At 37.8% G+C, this 27,476-nt stretch overlaps 1 protein-coding gene across 12 annotated transcripts in view; it reads right to left on the bottom strand.

The window, feature by feature from the left end:
* SAXO6 (stabilizer of axonemal microtubules 6) overlaps nt 1–26,737 on the bottom strand; it is a 79,030-nt gene extending 52,293 nt beyond the window's left edge. For 3 of the 12 annotated variants that reach the window (XM_078338034.1, XM_078338035.1, XM_078338037.1), the window contains exons 1-12: nt 26,600–26,737; nt 25,475–25,589; nt 21,082–21,449; nt 19,924–20,058; nt 17,269–17,436; nt 15,737–15,855; nt 15,559–15,658; nt 10,760–10,789; nt 10,251–10,426; nt 9,109–9,429; nt 8,064–8,176; nt 7,778–7,887 (exon numbers count right to left, since the gene is read on the bottom strand). In XM_078338034.1, the coding sequence (XP_078194160.1) occupies nt 7,778–7,887; nt 8,064–8,176; nt 9,109–9,429; nt 10,251–10,426; nt 10,760–10,789; nt 15,559–15,658; nt 15,737–15,855; nt 17,269–17,436; nt 19,924–20,058; nt 21,082–21,449; nt 25,475–25,589; nt 26,600–26,617 (1,773 nt within the window). In that variant the 5' untranslated portion in view covers nt 26,618–26,737. Of the gene's footprint in view, nt 1–7,777; nt 7,888–8,063; nt 8,177–9,108; nt 9,430–10,250; nt 10,427–10,759; nt 10,790–15,558; nt 15,659–15,736; nt 15,856–17,268; nt 17,437–19,659; nt 19,736–19,923; nt 20,059–20,465; nt 21,450–25,474; nt 25,590–26,599 lie in introns of those variants that run through there. The other 9 variants (XM_078338036.1, XM_003733795.6, XM_078338038.1 and 6 more) reach the window with 7 other exon arrangements.
* Between the last annotated feature and the right edge of the window lie 739 nt (nt 26,738–27,476).

Here is a 27,476-nt window from a genome sequence, read left to right as displayed (position 1 = left end):
ATGAAAAAGCATTCCACGCTCATGGATTGGAATAATCAATATTGTTAAAATTGCCATACTGTCCAAAGTAACTTACAGATTCAATTCAATTCCTATCAAATTACCAATGTCATTTTTCACAGAATTAGAAACAACAGTTCTAAAATTCATACAGAAGGAAAAAAAAGGGCCCAAAGCAATCCTAAGCAAAAAAAACAACAAAGCTGGAGGCATCACATTACTCGACTTCAAACTCTACTATAAGGTTACAGAAACCAAAACATCATGGTACTGGCAAACAAACGTATACATAGACCAATGGAACAGAAAAGAGAAACCAGAAATAAAGCCATACACCTACAGCTATCTGATCTTTAACAAAGACCACAAAAAATGAACAATGGAAAAAGGACACCCTATTCAATAAACAGTGCTGGGAAAACTGGCTAGCCATATGTATATATGACCCCTACATCTCACCATATACAAAAATTAACTCAAGATGGATTAAAGACTTAAATATAAGACCCCTACATCTCACCATATACAAAAATTAACTCAAGATGGATTAAAGACTTAAATATAAGACCTCAAAGTATAAAAATCCTAGAAGAAAACCTAGAAAAAACTCTTCTGGACATTGGCCAAGGCAAAGAATTTATGGCTAAGTACTGAAAGACAAATGTAACAAAAACAAATTGACAACTGGGACTTAATTAAACTACATAGCATTTGCATAGCAAAAGAAACAATTAACAGAGTAAATAGACATGTTACAGAACGGGAGAAAATATTTGCAAACGACATATCTGACAAAGGACTAATATCAACAATCTATAAGGAACTTAACAAGAAAAAAAAATCTCCATTAAAAATTGGGCAAAGGACATGAATAGATACCTTTTAAAAGACAAAGCAGCCAACAAACATGAAAAAATGCTTAACATTGCTAATCACCAGAGAGATGCAAATCAAAACCATAATGAGATATCATCTCACACCAGTCAGAATGGCTACGATCAAACAGTCAGAAAAATAACAGGTGTTGGTCTTAGCAAGGATGCAAGGAAAAGGAAATGCAACCCCTGTGGAAAACAGTATGGAAATTTCTCAAACAACTAAAATTAGAACTACCATTCAACCCAGCAATCTCACTACTGGGTATCTACCCAAAGGAAATCATTCTATGAAAAAAGATCTTCACTTATAGGTTTAATCCAGCACTATTCACATTAGCAAACTCATGGTATCAGCACAGGTGTCCATTAACAGTGGGCTGGATAAAGAAAATGTGGTACATATACACACCATAGAATACTGTGCAGCCATAAAAAAGAATGAAATTATGTCCACTGCAATAACATGGATGCTGCTGGAGGCCATTATCCTAAGTGAATTAACACAGAAACATAAAATCAAATACTACATATTCTCATTTATAAGTGGGAGCTAAACAATAGGCACATACAACATAAAGACGGAAACAGACACTAGGAACTACAAAAGGGGGAAGACAGGGAGGGGTGCAGGGGTTGAAAAACTAACTACCTATTGGGTACAATCTTCACTATTTGGGTGATGGGTTCAATAGCAGCCCAAACCCCAGCATTACATAATATATCAATGTAACTGCATATGTATCCTCTGAATCTAAAATAAAATTCAGGCTGGCACACTGGCTCAAGCCTGTAAGCCTACCACTTTGGGAGGCCAAAAAGGGAGAACTGCTTGAACCCAGGAGTTTTAGAGCAGCATGGGCAACACAGTGAGACCCATCTCTACAAAAAAAATTTTTTTTTAATTAGCTAGGCATGGTGGCACACATCTGTGGTCCCAGCTAGTCAGGTGCTAAAGTGGGAGGATTGCCTAAGCCCAGGAGGCTACACTGAGCCATGATCTCACCACTGCATTCCAGCCTGGGCAATACAGCAAGACCTTGTCTCAAAAAGCAAAAAAATGGGCCAGATGTGGTGGCTGTAACCTGAATTCCCAGCACTTTGGGAGGCTGAGGCAGGTGGAAAACTTGAGGTCAGGAGTTCAACACCAGCCTAGCCAACACGAGGAAACCGCATCTCTACCCAAAATATAAAAAATTAGCCAGATGTGGCAGCAGGCACCTGCAGTCCCAGCTATTTGGGAGGCTGAGGCATGAGAACTGTTTGAGCCTATAAGGCAAAGGTTGCAGTGAGCCAAGATCATACCACTACATTCCAGCCTGAGCAATAGAGCAAGACCCTGTCCTCCCCTCCCCCACAAAAAAAGTGAATATAAAATTTAATTTAATTTAAAAATAAATAAATAACATCCAAGATACTTACTCAGCCGCCCTTTCCAATCTCACTTCCTGCCCTCTCCTCTTTCCTCTCTAGGTTCCAGCCACACTCACCTTTTCACTCTCTTAATTATCTCTGGGTTCCTGCCCTAGGCAAGAACACTTGCACTTGCTTGCTGGTTTTTTTTTTTTTTTTTTTTTTTGAGATGAAGTCTCACTCTGTCACCCAGGCTGGAGTGTAGTGGCACAATCTGGGCTCACTGCACCCTCCGCCTCCAAGGTTCAAGCAATTATTGTGCCTCAGCCTCCCAAGTTGCTGGGACTATAGGCATGTGCCACCACATTCAGCAAATTTATGTAATTTTGTAGATATAGGGTTTCACCATGTTGGCCAGGCTGGTGTTGAATTCCTGATCTCAAGTGATCCACCCGGCCTGGCCTCCCAAAGTGTTGAGATTACAGGCGTGAGCCACTGAACCCAGCCCCTGTTCTTTCTAACTGGAAAATAATCTGCCCCAGATCTCTGCACGGGCACCTTCCTCATCAGTCAGGTCCCAGCTAAAACGTCATCTCCTTAGAGATGCCTGTCCTGAATGGCCCAAACTAAAGCTGCCTTACCCATCCCTTAGAGGTCATCTGTAGTTTTATTTTATTAACAGTGCTTACTACTATGTGAAATTATTTTCTTAAAAAATGATTTGTCTATTCCTCCCAATGAAAATGTAAGCCTCATGAAGGCAGGGATTTTGTCTTGATTACCAATGAATCTCCAGATCCTAGAACAGTGCCTGGCACATAATAAGAGCCTATTAAATATCAAATTAAATGAGTGAAAATACAACTCCCTTCCAAAAAGGCTCCTTGTCCAGAGTTCTCTTGCTCAGTGTATGGTACCTCCATCAATCTTGATGGGCAAGCCAGAAACTAAGCAGGCATCCCTGTCTCTTATCCCCCATTACCCAACCCAGCATCAAGCCTTATCATTCTTCCCCTTACACAATTGTGCAGTTTCATCCACTTCTATCTATTCCCACCCTCCTTCATCCAAGCTACCAACACTGCAATGGCTTTTCACAGTCTACTGTTGCCTCCTATGGGAGCCAAACAGATCTTGCAAAACATATATCCACCACAATTCCCATACTTAAAATATTTCAATGGCTTCCAACTGCTCTGGAGTTAAAGACAGAAATCCCAATGTTGCTGTTTTCCAGCCTCATGTTGCATCATGCTCCCTGCCACACACTGTACTGATCTTTGCTTCCTCAAACTCTACATTCTTTCTCTCCACAAGATCTTGGCATAGCCTCTGCTCCTTCTCCCATTCTTTTTTCCTAGTTAATGCTTCCTCTTCTTCTTTATCTTAGCTCAATTATGACTTTTTCAAAGAAGCATCACCAACTTCCAAAAAGGTTCCTGATCTCCATGATTAGGTCAATTCCTTCTAGAATAGCACTAAGTACTTTGATATTGAAACTCTTGTTAGTTTTAATTTCTTTTTTTTTTTTTTTGCTGTAGTTAACATGTATCTCCCTTATCAGACTGCTGCAGACTTCATAAGCTCATGTACCATGTCTGTTTCTATTCATTATCATTGCCATAGCATGTGGGTAAATCTGCTAATGAATGAAGTAAGCTAATGCACACTTGGGTTTTTAATATAATTTTAAGATTTGAAAATGCTTCTTGATGATCAAATCAATATGAGAATTCTACCCTAAAGTTTTGGGACATACTGATAATTTATTGGAAATTGAATGACCTACAAATTTAATTTTATACATTATAATAATGTAATTTCTTATAAATGCTTTTATAAGAGAATATAAGGGGAAAAACTGATGGTATATATCAAAGTTTAGCAACTCCTTTGCCTACCAGTAACCAAAGGGTAGACACTGGGAAATAACAAAATCTAGCTAGCTCTTGGTATAGTCCCTGGTAGTGCTGGTGGCAGAAAATTCACATGGAAGGATATCCAATCAAGTTGTCAATAATAAACTTGCATACAAATATACATATGTATGTATGATTTGTTTGTTTGGAGACAGTCTCGCTCTGTGTCCCAGGCTGGAGTGCAGTGGAGTGATTTCAGCTCACTCCAACCTCTGCCTCTCGGGTTGAAGCGATTCTTGTGCCTCAGCCTCCTGAGTGTCTGGGATTACAGGCAACTGCCATCACGCCCAGCTAATTTTTATAATTTTAGTAGAAACAAGGTTTCCCCATGTTGGCCAGGCTGGTCCTGAACTCCTGGCTTTATGTGATCCGCCAAACTAGGCCTCCCAAAGTGCTGGGATTACAAGTGTGAGTTACTGCACCCAGCCAGAAACTTGCTTATTTTAGAGAAGTTGGTAATTAAAATGTTACAAGTATATAGCACGCACAGTGAGACAGAGATTGACATTAAAATTCTGAGAGAGGATATTACTCTATTCAATAAATTAATTCCACAGTAAGTGAAAATAATACATATAAATCCAGCTGCAAATATGGATTAGTCACTCGTTTTGGCTGAATCAGCTGTGTGTATACAGCTGCCTAAACACTCACACCTTCCAGATGGCAGCCTGGATATTTATCAGGAGGAGCAGAACAGTTCACTAAGATTTGATTCTCATGAGTCTTCTGACTGTATTCCTAATGTCACATTTCCTTTAATAAACCAACGTATACATAAGCAACGGGAAACAGTTTGAATATTCTGTCACTTCAATAACATTCATTCAACCTGTTACCTGCTATGAGCTGGGCTCTGTTCTAAGCACTGGGGATTAAGAGGTAGAAGGTGCTCTGATCCCATCTCCCACCTATTCCCAATCCCTGAAAACTACTACTTTGTACTCAAATTCACAAACAGCCATCAGCAAAATTCCCTACAGATTTTTAACCTCTTCTCTGAATGTTCTCTATTCTACTCCAACCACTTACACTCATGATTATATGTTAAGCCTTGTCATTACTAGTAATTACAACCTTTCCATAATCTCAATTTCTGACCACCATCTCCTCACTTTAAAACTATTCCCCACGGATGCCCCAATTCCAACAAGTCTTTTATTTTACCAAGACCATCCACCCACTGATCCTATCACCTCCGTACTGTTTTCAAGTCCCAGTGTCCTTCCTTAACCAATTCAACTTCAACAGCCAATCACTATAATCCCTTCTTCATACATACCTTAACTCCATTACCCTTTTTCTCACTTTGTCTTACTCTCATGACAAGTTCAAAACCCTTGGTAAATCCAACTCTCTATCTATCCTGCAACTCTGCAGCCAAACATTCCTGGAGAAAGCACACAATCCTTCCTGACTGGTCTTCTACCACCTTTGTGACCACCAACTTAAAATGGTCCCTTAACATTGGCCTAAAATATTCCACATTCCCCTTGCCTACTCACTCTCCCACTCTCTGAGATGAATACTCTATGCTTTCACTTTCCTCGAATCTCCAACATCTTCTCCAGCTCTATTCTCAGCAAGGATCTTTCTTCACATGTCACAAAGAAGCAATCAGAAGAGGCTTTCCAAAAGCTGCCATCACATCTTCCTACATTCACCAGCAATGCTCATGAATTATGCTTTCCTTCTTGTAACAATGAAGAAACAGTGTCAAAAGCCAACCCTTCCACATCTCCACCAAATCCTAAGCCCTTTCTCCTACTCAAGAACATCTTTCCAACAACCTTCCCCACTCCTGCACCATCAACTTATCTCTCTCCAAAATTATTTTTGTCAACATACAAATGTGCTGTTATGTCTTCCATCTTGATCTCACTTCTCCCAACTACCCCTGCATTACTCTGCTTCCCTTCTTGGAAAACAAACACTTCAAAGAATTTTCTGTGACAACTGTCTCCAATTCTTCTGTTCTTTTTTCTATTGAACTCACTTGCACTTAGGCTTTTGTCCCTCCCTTCCACCAAAACTGCCCTTTATCAAGGTCACCAATGACCTCTGTGTTGCTAAATCCAATAAACAATTATCCTATCTTACCGATCTATCTTTTCTTGACACCTCCCTTATGGACTCTCCCTTCATGACACCTCCAGGATACCAGTCTCCTATTTAAAATCCCTTCACTGGCTGCTCTCCTTCAATCTCTTTGCTTACTAGTCTTCAACTTCCTAATATCAAAAAACTGGGGCTCAGATCTGTCTGCAACTATTCTTCTCTGTCTATACCCACTCCCTTGATTTTCTCTAGTCTCAATACTTTAAATACCTGACCCACCTAAGTTATAAAGAACCTCAAATCTGTACCTACAGCCCAACTTCTCCGCTACACTCCAAACCTATACAGTCAATTCCCTATTCAACATGTCTACCTGTATGTCTAATAAGCTTCTCAAATTTAGTGTGTCCAGAACAGAATTCTTGATCTTCCCCAACAAATATTTTCCTCACACTGCCTTCCCCAGCTCAGTTAAATGGTGACTCCATCCTTATTGCTAAGGCCAAAACTTGAGTCACCCTTGATTTTTCTCTTTCTCCCACCCCAGATCTTATTCATCAACAAATCTTGTTGGCTGTATCCATGTGTATCCAAAATTGAACTTTATCATATGACCTTCACTGCCACCACCAAGGTCCAAACAACCATCACCTCTTACCTGGATAGCGTAAGTGACTCTCAACTGTTTTTATGCCACAGCTCTTGCTCTGCTACTATCTGTTCTCAACGCAGCAGCCAGAAAGACCTTAGAAAAAACTAAGTAAAATCATGTCACTCCTGCACCTTTCCAATAGCTTCCCACTTCATAAAGAAAAAAACTTTTTAATCTTTGCTATGATTTACAAAGCCCTACACAATTTAGCACTCCATTATGTCTCTGAACTCATTATCCACACTACTCTCCCTCCCTCTCATTCTCTCCATTCTCCAGCTATACTGACCTCCTAGCTTTTCCTCAAGGAAGCAGGTACCCTCTCACCTGGCGGATCTGCACTTGCTGTTCTCATCACCTAGACCTTCCCAAATCTGCATACAGGTCAATTCCTTACGTTTTTCAGATCCTGCTTAAATGCCACTCTCGCACTGAGGATTTCCCTGGCCACTTCCTGTTCACTTCAGCGGCTTTATTTTTCTCCTTAATCCTAATCAATATCTAAAATACTACATATTTTATCTGCTTATATTGTTTATTGTCTCTCTCCACCACTAGAATGTAAGTTCAATGATGGCCATGATCTTTGCCTGTTTGTTCTCTGCTACATCCCCAGCACTAAAACAACGCCTGGAATATAGCTGGAATACCACTGTCACACAGTAGATGCTCAATAAAATTATATTTTCTTCCTCTTCCTATTGAGTCACTACTGACAAAGTTGAAAGTGTATTAACAAAAATGCAATGCTTCTACCAGAAAAAAGTCAAGCCTTTCGCTTTATTAAAAGCAGTTTAATGGCATCGTCTCCTCATATGATAGCCACAATTCTCTAAAATCTTAACCTATCATTCATTTATTACATGTGTCTATGATAATTAATCCCAGATGAGATGCTTTTTTCCCCAAAATATATTTACCTTAGTAAATTCATTCTCTGAAGTTTCTAAACAATCCTGAGAGGTCATTGTTTTCCTCTGTTCTGGGGCTGGAGGCTTCATCTTAGATGGAGACACTAAAACAGCACCACCTGGAAAAATAAAGAAGATGACAGTTTCAATTACACTAAATTATCATGTAGAAAAAGCAGGTTAAATAAGAACTTTCGAAAATAAGAATTTTTAAATAAGATTCTTTTTCTTCTTTTCTTTCTTTTTTCTCTTTCAAAAAAAAAAAAATAAGAACTGCATGATGTTTGCCAATTACCAACAGCTGGAGTAGTGAGATCATGATGAGTCCTCTGGATTCCACCAAGTTCTCTCAGCTTGGGAGTAGGAAGCCGGCCTCCTTTTTCTGAGGATACAGAAGAAGAATCTGACCTATAAATTGAAACAATCTATGAATCTATACAGCATTTCCTCCAGAACATATTATAAAAAAATACTTTGCCATCAATAAAGTATAATAAAGTATACTTTATGTATTATGTGCAATAATAAAGTATAAAACTTGTAAGAGGAGTCCATTTTGTTTCTGAAAAAATAACCACCAAATCCACAGGCAGTTAAAAGTGACTGAAATTTTCAATAATGAATAGAACAACTAAGCACAAGATCAAAAAGAAAATTTGAACACTGAAAAAATACTATAAGCTATATCAATAGAATAAAATATATCACAAAGAAAAAAGTGACTATATACTGGATGGGGGAAAATCACTGCAAGTCAGAACCAACACAGCAGAGAATCCTTCCTTATATCAAGGCTCAAGTTCCATATTAGTAGTTGTAACATCCATGAATAAATAAGTGATTTAGATTATAGACAAAAGGCACTATTATCAATGATAGAGAAGAGCCACTCCCCAAAGCAATTTATACATAAAACAATAGGAATTAGCTATTTTCAGAAATCACTTTTTTCAAGATGTTATAAAACATTTTCTTTTTTGGTAGAATCATCGGATATTGAAGAACACCAGTTTATTTCTTTAAACATAGTCATTCTTCCAGACACATTGCAAATCTGGCACACCATAAATTACAGGACATAAATGAAAATAAACCTAACTACTTCCTCCCAAAGTACCCCAGAATTCAAGTATTCAATTACCAATCAATGGTGACTTAAATACATGAGTCAATCAGATTGTTAACCATACAGCAGTGCCTACTTTGTGACACTGAAATAAAATCTGCACTTTATTAGTCATAAAATCAAAAGTGCAAACCACTATACTTAGTGACAAAACAAAATACATGTCAGCTATGTAAATAACGCTTCTCTACACTGAGTAATTTAAAACTCTCACCCTTCTTTCATCTTGTCTGCCTTAGATTTCTCATGGATATCCAACTGCTCTTGCTCTCCTATATAAGTCTGCTTGCCCATTTTCCTGTCCTCTTCCTCCTCCTCCTCCTTCTTCTCCTCCTCTTTCTCCGTGGGCTGTTTCTGTCCATCTTCACTGGTGTTCTCTGCATCCCACGCCAGCCGCCTTCTAACAGGTATGGTGGGAGCTGACACGCCCAATTTCTCCATGTTATTTTTCTGGGGCTGTTCTTCCATGATATCTCTTTTTTCTTCTGGTTCTGTAGAAGGACATTTCTGCAAAGTCTTATGGCTTCTAGGGTCTCTGCATAACAAAGTAAGTTTTACTTTAAATGTAAATAGTTTGCACGTTTCTAGTCTCCACCAATTTTACTGAGTCCATCATTTCCTTCTCCTGTTCACAATATATGTATTCCATAGATACTGCCCTGTTCAGGTATTGAAGAAGGAAATATAATTCGTTTTATAGTAAAATAAATGAAAGTTACAATCTTTAATGGCGCTTCCATTAAAATATTCCAAAATATGTTTATCTTCTTTTACTCCTACCTTCGCATATATGTTTGTGTACATCTGCTGACACAAGTCATACCCCTAAACTGACATTTACACACATAAACTAGGACCCCCACGGTCTAAGTTCTTCAATTACTTTCTCTTACAAATAGTTAAATCATGTTCACTTTAAACCCAAAACAGCAAAGAGCTATCCTATTAAATCAGGAGCGAAGTTCTGAATTAGCCACGGAATCCATTAATGAATGATAATGGATATGTATTAATAGTTTATAGTCTCTAAGTCTTTATTGTTGTTATTGACTTTCTTTTTACCTTCTAAAGGTCTTTTTACATCTACCATATAGTCATCCCTTCTCTGCTATTAATTGTCAACAAAGAATATTATAAAACTCCAGCCTTCCAGATTTACATTATGTATTATTTATACACAAATAAAGCAAGTCTACATTGCTTTATTTTTCACAGAGAATAAAAATGAAATAAATGGCTGCCACATTTCCATTTGACTAGAGACAAATTTTAAGTAGTCAGATCATTTTCCTATGTCATTCTATGATCTACATAAGCTTCAACAAACTTTTTCACCATCCACAAAGAATATCTCACCCAGCAAGATCTAATGCTCTGATGTTGCTACTAACAGTTCCTTCTGAGCTTGTGGTTGAAGAGACATCCCAACAGCAGTTGCTATCAGACAGAATCTGATTCAGATGGTCCCGAGAAAAATGTGTCCCCTGAACTCGCTTCCTATAAAACTCAGCCTTTTCTCGGAGTTCTTTAACCTATGCAGGAGAGTTCAGACAACACATAGTATTGTAAATGCTTCTTTACAAATAGCACCAAGTAGCATATCAAAGACATTGCACAAATATAGCCAGGGACCAAGGACAAAGGCAGGCAAAATTAGCCACATACAGTCATCAAACTTTGTGCATTTAAGCAAAAACTAAAACAATCAAGCTAAAGCATGATGCAGTTATTTTATTTCAGACCAGCAGAAAGGGAGAAATTCATAGCAGCTAAGAAAAATACTGACACCTACTTTTTATTCCAACTGAAATTACACAAGTAATCTATGTATTATTATAGTTTTTAAAAACTCAAAAGCAACCAACCTCGGCATACCACATGGCATTTACAGAACCCTAGAGAAGGAATATAGAAACACACTTAATGATAGGTTAATGCCATAACTGAACATTAATGGAAACCAATGAAACACATTATTCCCCTAAGTATCTACCAAACTTGTCAATTAACATTTCTTAGTATATTTAGTAATTAGTTCAGTAACCAAGATACCTTATTATCTTGAAAACCAGCCACATTCTTGCATGGCTGGGATGCTGCTGACAGGTTAATTAGGCAATCTAATTATTATTACTATTTCCCCACCTCTGGAAGAGTACTTACATACCAGAAATCCCTAACCTAGCTTTCTTTCATGGTTTTGTATACAGCTACTACTGCTACAGAAGCCCCCACTGAGAGAGTTATGAGGCTTCCCTCTCCAAATTCCTCAATATTCCCTTGGAATCAGCAAAACCTCAACTTAAAAAAAAAGTACTAAATATATAATTAAAAATAATAGCCCATAAGATCATAATTGCAATATGTTCAACAAAATGACAGGATAAAAAAACCTCTGATGATTTACAAAGTAATATGAATTCTTTAATATGCAAGTAACATTTTCTTATGAAAAGGAGCTGTACCAATTTGTCTTTCACTTTATACATCATACTGCCACCTGCTGGCTTCTCCAAGTGCAATTCCGCAAGGTAAAAGAATAGTAACTTGAAATTTTACCCTTAAAATTCTGTTTAATATCTTTATTTGTTCTCAAAAAACACTAATTTCTTCATCAACATAGAAAATTTTGATTCTAAAATTGCTTCTCTTTCAGGGCAAAAAAAAAAAGCAAATAATGAAATGGCAATGCAAAAGTAATTGTAGAAACATATTCTCAGCTCCTTAACAAGACACAATTGTGAGTACAGAGAGATGAAAGTGTTACATCTCTAGGAAATTGGCCAAAGCAAAATACAGCACCTGTATGGCATAAGAAACCATATAATCCCAACAGAGTCCTACTCTAATGAATCACACCTGAAAGGATAATTTGAAATATTTTTTTCACTGCCAAAAAAAAAAAATAAGCTATGTTCATTTATCATTTCTGTCAACTCCTATAACTTTAAAGAAACTTTCTAGCAGTGGTTTTGCATTTAACAGGTAGAAGTGCAGTACATGAATTAACTCTACTGAACTTCTAACCAGGGTACTCTGAATGCACAGGAACCTTGTTATAAAGTGTCTTGATATACTCTAGATGTTAATGCTAATAACTGCCCATATATTTCAAATGTTTCATGGCCATTCCATTGCCTACGTGCCTTAGAATCACTTCCTCCTCTGTGTTCTCAAAGTTCTTGGTGCATACCTCCATTAATACATGTTCAATTTTACTGGAATTAACTGCACATGTCCTCCTCCTCCAACAACCTAAGAATTCCTGGAGGTGAGGGGAAAATGTAGCATTTAAGCACTGAGTCCACAACCTGCCCTGAGTGTGGACTAAGTGGTATGACTGAGCTAGAAATGGCAGCCAAAGATAAGCAAGAAACTCCCTGCACTCAATCAGCTCACAGTCTGAGACAGGAGGCCAACCTATACATAAATTATCATAATATTGGTGGGGCTCTATGCCATAATAAACAAATGAAATGTAAATTGAAGAAGTGGTTCAAAAGGGGGATCAATCAGTCATGCACTGTGTTGGGTAGAGTGGCAGGGCAGTGGAGGTGGAGGAGGATGCAGAGGCAGCTACATCTATCCATGTGTGGTGAATGAAAGAATCGATGAATGCCCTCCATGTACACAGCCATCCAGTTTTACGTGACATCAACTTCATTTAGAAAGGAGGGAAAAAAGATACTCTATAAAAATTTTGTAGAACTTTGACTTACTCAGTTCTATTTGTTACTGACATTTAAAACTATGTGCTTTAAATTTACTATGTCAAAAATCTTTATTAGTAATCTTAGTGCTAATACTATATTTTACAAATATGTGATTTTCAATATCTATAACCCTCAACCAAGATGAAAAATTAGAATGCTGACATTTCCGAAAATAATATGTTCTACTAAAAAGAGGGGGGAAAATAATCAATGGCATGAACTCAATGTTAAATAGAACGACCCCTACCGCCAATAACCAGAAACACTAAAAAGGATAGAAAGAAAACCATTCCCAACTCAAAACAACATACACACACCTTTCTGGGTCAAGTAATGTCATCATATTATATTATATAATTGTAAGTAGAATGTTTCCTTTTCTTAATTTCTTTGTCCAAATTAAGAGTTCAACTAAATTATTTCAAATACATGCAGAAAATTCAAACTCAAGAAACTGGAGATAAAAACTCTTTTTACCCAAAAATCATCCTCCAAAAATGAGGGGTCTCTTTATACGTAGTCTTTACAATGTCTGTCAAATTACAGGACATCTCTCAAATGCAGGACTTTATCTTGAAACACAGTCCTATTTGTGGAAGGTACATTAGAATAAAGTCACCTCAACCAATGGATGATGAAAAGATTACTTGACTATTAAGAAAAAAAGAAGGTTAACATAGATTAAGTAGTTATTCTTAGGAAAGAACCTAAAAAATTGTAATTGCTGACTATTATTAAGAAACAATCCCTTAAGTGAGTACTTTAAAAAGCAATGGTCATGTGGTTATTGTAATAAAGAAGACAAATGAACAACCACTGGGCAAATAAAACCAACCACCCCTAATGCTATATGAGAGGTACTTGGGACTTAGCATAAAATTTCCAGTGACTAGGCTCTAAACAGTTTCAAAAAATACATCTCAAACATAGAAGGAAAAAAAATACATCTCAAACATAGAAGGAAATGAAGAGGACATATGGACTCAAAAACTAATGTGACTCAAAAATGAGTTAATATTCCAACAACCAAGTCACTTTCATCTGAGTGCATTTAAAGAGTGTGAATACAGTCCTTCCTGAAATGTTAGGAGTGGGAAAATGAAGTAGTACTGTACCTTATATTTAGGAACCTCATAATCCGCTGCCTATAGTAAATGACTTCCAAGAGACATAAGTAAAACACGGCCCATATTAACTGTCTATAAGCTGGTCAACTAAAACTGTTATCATCATCCATGATCGTTGATGTCGTAAGCTAAAAATTCTTACTGTTTTCCAACTTTAATTTACTTTTTGAATTATTTTTCCCAAAGAAATTAAGGCAAACTATACAACTAATTTAAATATTTAAAACCACCAATCTAGTATTTAATAAGCAAAAAAAGCACCATTACTAAGATATTGTAATAGGAAACCTTGAAAAGTCTATCTTAAACTGACAACAATGTTCTCTTCCATCAAAGCAGGATAAGAAATCTCACTTTACTATGACTTCAGTTTTAACAATCTTCTCAGTCCATTTGATGTTTATGTTTGAGGCCTAAACTCATCGTAGCTTAAAGAAATCTCAGAAAAAAACAGTCTTCCAAAACAAGGAGTTTCTCATAACCTCAATGTAGTGTCATGCCTAAACACAACAGGCAGCGGCTAACACCGATTTGCCGGCCGCACACTGTTCTGCCTCTTTCCTGCTTTTCCTCACTCCCTCTATTAGACTCCTAAGTCAGGAGATCTTTGCCAACATGTGGGATGGTCATCAACTGCTCAAGAGTTTAGCTGACTCACTGCCTTTCTCCAATCATGGCTGCTTTCAATGCTCATAGTTTTAACTTGATTTCACTAAGGTGAATATGTGAACATTGCCCCAGATAATATCTGGGACAGCTTTGAACATTGTCTTTAACTTTGCCTGTGCTGTCTTCGAGCCATGCTCAAATAGAGAATTAGAAAGCAAAAGAGTGGCCAAAGTGGAAGAAATTAAGTAACCTCCTGAAACAATATGCAGAGCATGGCAATTGCCAGGACATATGTCTGGGTGCTACAGCTCAAAGAACCAGCAGCTCAGAGCACTAGCCCCTTCCCCCAGAGGCTGATTACCTCTAATTGTGGGCCATGGTTTTAAGTACTGAGCTAAATAAAAGACTCATTCCCCATCCAAATTATCCTTCTGTTTACAATGAGAGGGAGAAGTGGGATGTTTACTAATGCCTAATCTAAACAGAAACATTTTCATTTAGCTTGTTCTCACAGAACAACTGTCAAGATCTGATTTAAAAGATGCTAATTACACAATAACAAAAATGTTCCATTGTCTATCCTTTGAGTACAAGAAGCTAGTACTAAAGTAGCACTTACCAACTCTAGAATTACCCTTCCCCTCAAACCTACCTTCAGATCCCCAGAGTTTCTCCCATATGTCAGAGTACCCCAATACCGTAGCTGAAACCTCTAACAGCACAGGCTGCACCTTTCTTTTGTCTACAGACTGTAACAGTACACATTGACAATGGGCATCCTTATCAGACAAATTATTTAATCTTGAAAATTAATTTTCAGTTGAAAGAGTGGAGGTCTGGAGATTATGAAATAATCAAATCTATAATGATACAATTCCATAAATTGAGTCTATTAACATAATCAAATGTTTGACAGTAAAAAGCACTAACTTAAAAGACTTCAATACATATTAATTTCTGAAGAGCCAGTGCCATTAAAAAAAACACACATTGATAATTTACATCCTAATACATAAGTTCCTGATACTTTTAGTGCTATTACTGAATCATACTTCTTTAAATTGTGGTCTCTGTTACCAAATGGAACTCATTGTGAAATTAAAGTGTTAACAGAACTCACTGTGAGATTAAAGTGTTAATAGAACTCACTGTGAAATTTAAGTGTTAACAGAGGCTGGAAGAACATGAGAGCTTATTGAATTCATGTACACTCACCTGATTTGGCATGCTTCCCTTCACACGTGTCCAAGCCCCAGCTTTATATAAATACTGAGCTGGGCTGAGAAATTTTGCTCTATATTCAGAATTCACCTTCCTAATAGAAATGAAATGAAAGTAAATATTTCACCACTTTGATCACTAAAATACCGTATTTTCCTATTAAAATACATACCCGAGCCTTTGATGTTTCCAAGGAGTAAGCTTCTTTTTAGGCTGGGGTAAGTCTTTCAATTCCATCTCTGCTTCCAATTTTAAAGGATTGTCTATTTTATTACACTGAAATGGAAATAACTTAAGTTTTTTATGCTTAAAATGTTACACATTAAAGTGAAAACATGAATATTATAAAGTTAGACTTGAATACTGAATTACATTTCTATTTTTAGAAGCTTTAGATACTAAAGAAAACAAAAATCATAAGAAATCAACAAACAAGTTTTGAAATTTTTAGTGTATTTGGTTATTTTTGAAGTTTCGCTCAGGATATAGTTTCATTTTATAACAATGAAGATTTCAGATCTTTAGCTAAGGAAGAAAATTTTTAAGTTAACAAATACATATCTAAATAATGTCAGCACATGATGAACTTGATATTCTAAACTTATAATTGTGCTACAGTAATTAAACATCGGATCCTGATAAATTAGTTACCAGATCGCCTTACTGAATGACAATTCTTTTTTTCCACAATAACATCATAGGCCCAATATGTGTCTGTGTGTATAAATCATTTTACTTTCAGTCATATTTACCTGTAATTAGACACTTTTTATTTTTAGAACCTATAACACATCAGGTATCAACATTCCAGGAGATTCAAAAATAGTATTTATACCATATTTACCTGTAATTTATATCATTTTAGCCTGATTCTGCAACTTAACAGGCTGTAACTCCACACAAAAGCAGTTGTTTCTATATTCTGAGGTAAACATTGTGAATTACACTGGCTATAATTTGTCATGCTAAAGCTTTGGTTTAAAATACCCATGACGGCTGGGCATGGTGGTTCATGCCTATAATCCTAGCACTTTGGGAGGCCAAGGTGGGCGGATCACCTGAGGCTAAGAGTTTGAGACCAGCCTGGCCAACATAGTGAAACCCCATCTCTATTAAAAATTCAAAAATTAGCCGGACATGGTGGCATGCACCTTTAGTCTCAGCTACTCAGTAGGCTGAGGCAGGAGAATTGCCTGAACCCGGAAGGCAGAGGTTGTAGTGAGCTGAGATTGCACCACTGCACTCCAACCTGGGTGACAGAGTGAGACTCTGTCTTGAAAAAACTAAAAAACTAAAAAATAAAATAAAATACATGTGAGTATATATGTGTTTAATTTCCATAACCTAAAATAAGTATTTCTATCACTACTGTTACCCCTGGAGATTACTGTAAGTCCAGTCATTTGATATGAAACACAGCAGACTTACCTGCTATATTGTTAAGTACTCATCATGCTGTATCATTTTTATTTATGCCTGTCTCTCCACTAGCCAAGAGCTGCTTGGGGCTGTGTTTGCCAGCCTTGTATTCTCAGTACCAACCCATGTCTGCTCCTACTAGCTGGTTCAATGAACATTTGATGAACATATGAATTAATGAACTAGTGAAAACCAAAAACTTCCAGGTGGTAGTAAGTAAAAGAAAATGTGGAGAATCTAAAATAATGGGGATTTTGTATGGTAAGATTAAAAGTTGATGAATACCTTCTTTTCAGGAGATACTGTTTCAAGATTTCTGTTTTCTCTCAACTCACTTCTTAATTTTGGTTCTTTCACTGGAGATAAACCCTTGAAATTTCTTTTGTATTCAGTTTCATGGATGATTGAGTTACTTTTGAATGGTGGAACAAACTGGCTTTTATTGTGGAAAACCTTAAAACGAAAATTAGTTTAGTTTAGTTTGTTCATTAAATATGCAGAACTTTGGTCTTCAATTACTTAATGAAACATACGTAAAGTTGAATTACAGGACAAAAAAATGGCAAAATCATAAAAGATTGTAATTTCATTTCACATATATTACTAACATCCAGAGGTCAACTTTATGTACTCATTACTATGTTCTGAATAATAGTTTTGTAATCAAAATATAGCATATAACCAAAATAAATATTGGCATATTTTAATGCGACATAGACATTAGCTTTAAGGCAACCCTGTTGTCACTTCTACAGGTTTTTTCTTTCTCCCTGACATGATATTTTTCTTCCTGCCTTAATAGAAAATTTTTGACATTTTTGAGTACTCAATATGTTCAATATTTAACTTTTCTTCCCTTGGCTTATTTTGGGTGTATTAAGGCAAAAAAATCTGTCCTGAGCAAATACTACATTTCTATTGTTAAATATTTCCTTTTACCCTTACTATTTCACAATATGGTTTCTATTTCATGGCATGTTACCACTGATTACAAGGAAAGCAAGTGAAAAAGATAAGGAACTCAAACAAGTTATATTACTGCTTTGTAATGCTGAACAGTACAATCTTCATACAGATCAGATATAAACAGTATATCTTTTTTTAGTACAGTGTAACTTCAAGGACTTTCCTGTCAAAAACTGTTCTGACTCCTTTACATATTAATATAAGACATCCTTTCAGAAAGCAGGTGTCTAATAGAAATGAACAACCTTTTTAGAGGTTTCCTATCAACAAGCATGGAAAGCTGTCTCAAAGCTCTTCAGTCCATAGAACCTGAAATCGATATGCTTTGAACAATGAGCGTTTGCTTCTTTAAAAATTATGTGAAACACTTTATTAAAGAACGCAATAAAACTGCCAGTGAATATACTGCTAGAGATTTCTCTTATAAAAGTAACATTTCTACACAACACTTTCACTGACATTAAAAGTCCCATCTGTTGATGATAGGGCTTTGATTTGAATCAGCTCTAGCTTAAAGGTCTAACACTATAAAAAACTGAATAATTACAAGTTTTGGGTTGTAAGTAATGTTTTAGGTACACTTAATCTTTGAGAAAACCTGTAGCAAGCAAAAGAAGTACCGATCCTATATACTAGGTTAATAAAGGGTACTTACCACTTTGTTACTTCACAGGATTTTTAAATGTTATATAAATTTCAAAGGTATTTTAAAAATTGAATAATGGCCGGGCACCGTGGCTCACATCTGTGAGCCCAGCACTTTGGAAGGCCAAGGCGGGCAGATCATGAGGTCAGGAGTTTGAGACAAGCCTGGCCAATGTGGTGAAACCCCAACTCTACTAAAAATACAAAAATTAGCAGGGTCTAGTGGCACACACCTATAGTCCCAGCTACTTGGGAGGCTGAGGCAGAAGAATCGCTTGAACCCAGGAGGCAGAATTTGCAGGGAGCTAAGAACACGCCACTGCACTCCAGCCTGGGCAACAGGATAAGACTCTGTCTCAAAAAAAACAAAAAAAAATGAATAATAATTAAGCCCAAAGCTGCCACAATTTTTAGGGTTTTTTTTATCTTAATGCAAGATGACTAGATGTTATTGCCTTGCTGAATCTAATTATCCTGTCAGTCCTTAGGGGTGTACACAATATACAAGTGAATGTCGACATACAGAAGAAAATGAATGTGAGGGTGTGTGAAAATGTGTGTATTTATAAAGAAAATCGCAAAGACCAGATTAAAAAAAAGACTAAGCCATTATAGGTCTCTGGGGATATTCTGAGTGGAGGTATTTCCTGTCTATGCCTATAAGTACTATAAAGAACATAAATGAGAGTTAAAAGCCTAAGAACTGCCTAAAGGATGAAGGTAGTAAAACAACACACTATTTATTAGTAGTGGTATCTCAATACTAAAATAGTACAAAAGTATAATGAAATCTAATACCATATCGTTACAGCTTTTGAATTTTACAAATATAATTATATTGAAAATGCCTATTACTATTCATCTGATACAAGGACAAAATTACATATCTTGTGTTACTGTCAACATATTTTATATTTATTAAAATACTTATTCAAAGCAGTTATGCCTTTCTTAGAATACAGGAAACATGCAATATGTTAGTCAACAACACACAACATTTTAGAATAAAATCAATTTAATGCTTTTTTAATAAGTAAAAAAATCTTACAGCATGCAAAAACTTACCAGTTCCCCAAGTTTTCATTACCCTGTCTCATATTTAGTATATGTGATGCATCTGGCAACAATGATCATCAGTAGCCTAGGACAGTATAATATTACTACTATAAATCATAAGTAACAGATGATTTTAGTAAAACTCTCATTTTTGGCTTTCTAGAACCTACCTCCCGGCTACTTAAATACTCAATTTCTTTCAAATCCTAATTCTATGTAAATCTACACTTCTAGATAATGGTACTCAGAAATGTATTACATCCATTAAACTACCTGATTGGCTGCAAAACCTGGAGCAGTTTCTTTAGAAGTCTTCCAAACAAACTGCCTTTGATATTCAGAATTTCTCAAGGCATTATTTGAAGGAACAACAGTCAATCCAGCTTTCTTACGTAGAAGTCTATCCAACTGTTCAAAAAAAAAAATCCACTCAAAGACATTAAAAATTTCTATTCAAACTTTTAAAAATTGTAGTAAAAAATGCATAACATGAAATCTACCCTCTTAACAAAATGTTAAGTCTACAGTACAAAATTGTTAACTACATGTGCATTGTGGTACAGCAAAGTTTTTTCAACTTATAAATAGTATCTTTTTTCAAGCGTCAAACCATTTAAAATTCCTTTCTATCAAAGAACTATTATGCATCACAAGAAAAATGTAATACCTCTCAGTCCCTTCCTACTAATCATTCATCATTAAATCTATTACCAAAAAGTCCCAGCACCTTGCCTCATCTGCACACTGCTTCTGTGAACCCCTTTTTTTGTCCACCAGACTCACACATCAACTTCCTTGTTCCCTTTCACCCCCACCTTTTTCAACAAGCTACAGATTCTTCTCCAACAGTCTGAAATGCCTCTTCAGGGTCCCAGGCAGTGGTGGACATGAACCAGAGAAGCAGCAGTGGAAGGCAGTGAGATGCAGCCTCTGCTTATGTGCTCACAGGGACCTGCTGCAGGCCAGCTGTGACATAAGAGAGCAGAAATGCAAGATCTTTGAGAGACAGCCAGAGTTCTCCTTCCCAATTGAGTTTCTGTTTGTCTTCTTGAACATGATAAGAAACTGAAAAGGGACTGGGTAGAAGTGAGATGAGCACCTTGCCAGAAGTAAGGGCCTACTCTCCTTCTCTGTCTCAATTTGATCTCTCCCTTAAGACTCAGGTGAAAATATATGATGAATAAAATCCAGAGGCAGGAGGTCCATCCAATGAAGGGATGTCATAGTATAACTAGTATAAAATAGCAAGTAGTAATAATAGAACTAATTCACAATAACTAAAGTCAACAGTCTCTTATCAACTATTCTTATAGACATTAGACAAGAAAACAATGAAAAATTCTGAAACACAAAATGTAATATTACTGAAATGAGGATGACACCAACAAAGAATTCCATGCTTTTCAAAAGAAATGCAGTGAATATGCCTACCCCATTATCTACATTTTCCGAAAGAACCTTGACAGACTGTTCCAGTTCCACATTTTCATTAACTGGTTTATGATTTGTTACACCCTCATTATTTTCCACAACATCGGAAGCACCTTCAGCTCTGGAGTCTGCAGAGTGAGATCTGGTTCTTTTGGGAACCCTGGAAGCTTCTAGTGAGTGAACTCTGTCTTGAGTAACATCCTTTTGTTCTGCTTCTTGTGATTTTGGTGTTTCCGGGGCTTCTGGTTCTAGTGATACAACCACATTGCTCTCTGAGTTAGCTCCATTCCACTCAAGAGATTTTGAAATCTGTGGGTCATGGTAAGGGACTCTTCTTTTTGAAATAAAACTTGGCTCTTTCACGATCCCTACAAAACATAGGATATAAAAATAGCAGTTACCAAAGCAAAAAGTTACAAAGATAACTTTTAGGAACACTTATAAAGGAGAAATGAAATTTAAAATTTAGTTTAGATATATTTATCTATATATCCACACAATATCCTTCAGATTATAAGATTTTAAAAGTTCAGTTTTCCAACATAAAATACTTAATTTCGCTTTTAAAAGTATTAAAAATCTAACCAGAACAAAAAATTAAAAATCAGGGGGTCACAATGTTCCAGTTATCCTAACAAAAGTCACTAGAATTGCCACATGATAGACCTGGCAAACCAGGCAGTACATGTTGCCTCCGTTTCTAATTACTTTCCTGTGCTACTTAACAGAACAATGGGCCCTGGTACTGTCAAAATTTGGAACTTTTCACAAAGCTGCTCTTATGTGGAGCAGACCAAGATGAGAAGGGATGAGATGTCATTATGTTAGATCTTAGTTCTACATCTGCCTTGATTTCCTGAGAATTAAAAAAGAATAAGCCCTTTTAACAAGAGCTCAGATACAATTTCTCTATATTTCTGTCTGAAAAGCAAATGTTCAAAAACTTAACTTTCTATGGAGGTAAGAGGAGCTCTGCAGAATGACAGCCACTAAGAGACTGCCCTAGTTTAGGGTCATTCTTTAAGAATGTTGCAGGGTGGAGAAGAAAGATTAAGACCAGAATAGAAAGAAAGGGAAGGTGGAAAGAAAATTGGGCACAAAGTAAAATCCAGGGCTCCTTAGCCTCCGTTGTAGATGTGTTGGCCATGGCACCCAGGGTCCTTACCCTTTTAAAAGGCTTCCCTAGACCAGAGGTCTTCACAATGGGTGGGTATCTGTTTGGAGGCACACAAAGATGTTTCAGGGAGGGTAAACAGAAGTGGGCAGCTTAAGGGAATCATTTTCCAGATCCTCAACTCCATATGTGCTCTCTCATCTGATGCTGATCTATCTGCCTGAGAGCTGCATCTGCCATCTGCAGTTCCATCTCCCACTGCCCCTTTCATAATCTCCCTTTTCCCACTTTACAAAAGAAAGACACACCTCTTAACCAGCTGGAAACTTACTCCAGTGCAACCCCCAAGGAAGAACAAAATCTCAGGGGTAGGGAGCCAAACAAAGGGACAATTCAAGATATCGTATCACTGAGGGAGAATATTTGACAGCAAAGCAAAGCAGGCAGATATTAGAAACAACAAAGAAATAGCACCTTATTTCACATAGCTCCAAGAATTTTCCATCTACCTTCTTAGTATTAAAATTCAGGTATGAGAGGGATGTCATGTGAAATGTACATAATGCATATTAACACATTTACCTTAATTAAAGATAAAACAGACTTTTTTCCTCACAGAAAATAATTCTAATTTGGCCAGTTACTTTCCCAGTGGATTCTGACTTTGCCAACTGTATGATACATATTTTCCATAAATGGAATGGGCTAAATTGACAGTTCCAAAGTTTTTACAAAATATATGTAAAACATATGAGCACTATGAATATACCAGAAGTTATATCATTCAAAACTATTAATACAAATTTATTACAAAAAAAAAATCAATGTAGAAATGTGTGATGGGGGCACAATGTTTTTCTAAATTTTTCTAGGAAGTATAAAAGCAAAAAAGCTTGAAGATCACCAATTAGACTTCTCTCTGCTTTAACACAGAGGCAGGTTTTTGGTAGAAGAGCAAAATGAAAGAAGATGCTTAAGTTGGTCTGCTGTTGTCTCTCAGCACCAGCAAATCCCCAGGGTAAAAATATACTACTCTAAAAGAAAGTACAGTCAGTCCTGGGTAATACTGCTGGTTTTTTTTGCTAACCTCCCACCTCCTGTTCTGAGCAATATGGAGTTCTTGCTCGGTCCCTCCCCCTGACCTAAAATTCCCCACTAACGTTCCTCCTCTAGTTCATTTCTTCCTTCATTACATACCATGCTGTGGCTTTGCTCCTATGGTCTCATTTCATCACCTTCCCCTCAAATGCAGCAGATCTAAACTGAAATGTTATTGGACAACTATGCAGTTTAACAAATTTTCCAGTGTCATAATTGCCCTGCAGGCTCTCAGCAGAGTGGGGTATCTACGCTTTAACAGAGATTTATTTGGATTCTTAATCTAATGGAGGCTCGTTTATGTGGCATTTCTGGTCATTTGTAAAAACAGAATTTTACAGGATTTGTAGAAAGAGGGATTTTTCCTAGCACCTTGCTGGAGAAACAGGGATACCCAGTCTCTGAAGTTTGGCTCTGGGTCAGATCATGATGCTTCAGGGAAACCCTAAAAGAGACACCCACTCTTGCTCACTCTTCCCTTTATTCTCCAAACCTAATCCTGAAAATACCTCTGCATCTTCCTAACTTCTCAGGCTTGGTAAACTACCCATAAGTCTTTTCCTGGCTTCAAACATCTAACATTTATGTGACTTAACTGCCCGCTTGCACACATCACATGTAGGACACTAAGTACTGATCCATGTACATGAAGCAGGCCCTTAATATGCAACATTTTATTTAACCCTCCTAGTAATCCTAGGAAGTAATTTTAGGATTGCTTCCTAAAATCTCACTTGGTGAAATCAGCTCAATTAGCCCCACATCACACAGCTATTGTGGATTCAAATTTAGGCTTATTCATTCATTCAAAAATTAGTACTAGGTAGGAACAAGGTGGTGAATAAGTTCTAATATGCTGGTAAGTAGGAATTAAACAAGCAGGTACAATGAAATCAGTCTGTCTCCTTTCTCTTCTATAGGCCTCTAGGAAACCCTGGCCCAGGACTCTGACTTCTCTGGAATACAGGGAGGAGGCATGTGTGATAACAAGAATATGACCTCTGAAATAATTTGTTTTGCACAAAACAGACTTGATTTCAAATCACTGTTCTGCCACTTACTAGCTGAAAAGCTGGGGAAAGCAATCTAATCTTCCTAAGCTTTTATTCCTCAAGACCTTGGGAGCACTCTTCCCCTGCCTTGTCCCTTCAGCTTTCAGGTCACAGCTCAAATATCACTTCCTCAAAATAAGCCTTTCCAAACCATCTAATCTAAAGTTTTCCCTCCAATCCACCCCTCCCCCATGTTACCTATCACACTTCCCTACAATTTTATATAAAACCCTGAAATTCCCTTATTTATTGGGTGACTTGCTAACTGTTTCTCTCCACAGTTAAGGGACTTTGTTTCAGGGCTATATCCCTAGTGTTCCCAGACCAAACTGAGGGTCAGGCTGCTATTTCTCGTGGCCAATAAAAGATGCAAAGGAACTAGGGAGGAAAAGAGTTTTTATTTCAATAACAGGTTACAGTGAGAAGGCCTGGAAATTACTACCATATAAACCCAAATTTACAAAGTTTTTCAGAGCTTATATACCTTAAGTGTTCATTCATCTAAGGACATAAGTGATTATCTTCTTTTAATCTATAACTAAAGTCTGAGTCCTGAAGACCTTTTTCTGGAGCCTCAGTAAATTTACTTAATCGAAGTAGGTCTAGTGCTGAGGTGATTACCCTTATCTTGTCTCCTGCTAAATCACAGACGTTTGGGGAGTTCTTTCAGGTCTCCAATAAACTTGTTTGTTGAGGCCTTGGGAGTTTCTTCAGACCCCCAGTAAAATTTGTTTAATCCTAAAAGGGTCCTGTTAAGAATTCCTTATTTTGTCATGCTTTACAGCCCAGGAAAGGCGTAGGCAAAACTCTTGATGAACTTCTGTTACATCCCAGCCTTTGACTAAGAGCACTGGCTTTTTTTAGCTTTTAATATTTAACTTAACCACTCGGTCAATACTGAAAGTTATGATGGAGGCCTGCATTAGTGAAACCTGGCCTGCCCCACTAGCAGCTGGGAATAGTCCTAGCTCATAGTAAACCTTCAATAAATATTTGATTAATAAATGAATAAATCAACCAGGAACTGAACTTTTAATAAATCATTTGGTAAACTTAACCAAAGGTTCAATTAGCCCAAGTTATAACAGCTTAGCCCAAGTCAGAAGGGGTATTAGCTTGCTCAACTTACCTAACTGATCTGATCTAAGTCCAGCCCACGGGTACTTTTGCCCCACGGAGGAATTACAAGATTCTGACAAATAAGACTTTTTCCACAGGAAATTCCTCTGGTATTCACTCAGCCCCTGTAATGCAAAGTACACTTTCAGTATAGTGCAATTAAGGAATGACGTTTTAAAGCAGACATTAGTTAAAAAAAATAATTTCTGAACCTCCCAAGAGAGACTTCAGACTGAAAATTAAACACAGACGAGCTCCTTAATAAGAGTTAATATTTACCCAGCCCTATGCTAAGCAGTTCACACGTGTTATATCCTTTAATCCTCAACACCACTTGAGGCAGATGCTAGCAGGAATCCCAGACTCAGAAGTTAGCTATCCTTTCACTTGTTATGATTCCAAAGCATGAGTTCTTGTCGGATAACTAGTAACAATCTAAATTCTCATCATTCTAGATTTATCCCAAGTGTTCACCGAATACACAATATATGCCTAGGACCTTTTGCTATTTGGTAAATCAACAAAAGACAAACTTCCCTTCCATTCTGATATACAAGCCTTTAAGATAAATGAAGAGTCAGGAGCTGTGGGACGCTGCAGCCACCTGTTAAGTTGCAGGGTGCTAGTCCCTGACAGCTACCAGCTACCTGGAACTTTTAACATACGCTAGCACAAAATGCACGATGAAAAATATGTATTTCTTTATACCCCGTCCTTACTAAGAACCCATTTCTCCAGCCTTTAAACTCCACATACACTAAAGTTTTAAAAGTAATGGGGGTTAAATGCTAAACCCTATCTGAGTTGCCTTTAATGCTCTTTGCAAAGTGACCTCCTCCCATCTCCACTCCTCTTGAGTTCTCCGAAGTAAATCTATCTCGCACCATCTGACTCTTCCGCACACGGCAACTTGGAAACTGAGTGAGCGGAGAGGAAGCTGGGTAAGACCCGGCGGGCAGATTCTGGGGCCTGGCAGGCAGGCCCCGGGGCTGGCAGCTTCAGGCAGGCCCCGGGGCTGGCAGCTTCAGCCGGGCCGAGGACTGAGTCGCAGAAAAGCAGCGTGACCTCGGCGCTCCGCACCAGCCCCACCGCGGCTCCTACCAGTCACATTCCGGCCCGGGAACCCCAGCCTCACCTTGAACCGCACAGGCATGTTGCCCGGCGCCGAAGTCCCAAGCCACTCGGACAGTTAACGGGACAAAAAGCTCCGAGGGGGCGGGGCGATAACAGTCGGTTCCCTAGCAAAGGCAGGGCCCGGCGTCCCCGACTACGCGCCGGCGCACTCCGCGCTTCCCGCCTAGAGCCCTGTCGCTGTTTTCCCCCGCCCATCTTAGAGCCTAAGGGCCAATAGAGACTCGCAGAGTGCCTTACCGCCATTAGAATTTGACCAATGAGTGCCCGAAAGGGAGCCGCCCACCTCCTGTGATAAATCCTGGGCGGCTGATAGAGATGGCGGGCGGAAGGACTCCCAATAAGACTCCCGGAACCGGGCTGGGCGGGACCCCGGTAGTGCCGCCCTGGGTTGGGTGGACTGGCCCCTGGTTCGCGGTCTCCCGCGCAGCAATGCGTCTGGCTGCTGGTGGAATTCGCCGGCCCAGGTACTTGACAGCATCAGACGTGAAAGTGCGTTCTTAATTCTAAAATCTATGACAGAACCGAACGCTTCTTTTTCTGACAGGAAAATGCTCAGATGTATTCTGCTGAATATCGGTTCATACAGCCGACAGCCGCATTACAGTTTATTGTCACATCAAAAGGGAAAGGCCAAAAATAAATATAGTTTAGGCAGGATTTTTGAAACTTTATTGAAACTCGAAAGACAAAGTGCTGTCTCTTCCTCAAGTGATGTTCTTCCTCCCTCAATCTCTACCCTCCCCAAAATGATCTACATACAGCGCTTAGATGAGGAAACGTTTATTAAAGATGCTTGTGAGACTCAACTTCCAAACCTTTAGCCTTGTCTCTCCTCTCACCCTTTTTTTAAAAACAAAACTTCATCTGATTTTAATAGA

The sequence above is a fragment of the Callithrix jacchus genome, chromosome 9 (assembly GCF_049354715.1).
Source record: "Callithrix jacchus isolate 240 chromosome 9, calJac240_pri, whole genome shotgun sequence".
NCBI lineage: Eukaryota > Metazoa > Chordata > Mammalia > Primates > Cebidae > Callithrix > Callithrix jacchus.
The sequence above is the reverse complement of the archived record's forward strand: the minus strand, read 5'-3'. Positions and strand labels throughout refer to the sequence as shown.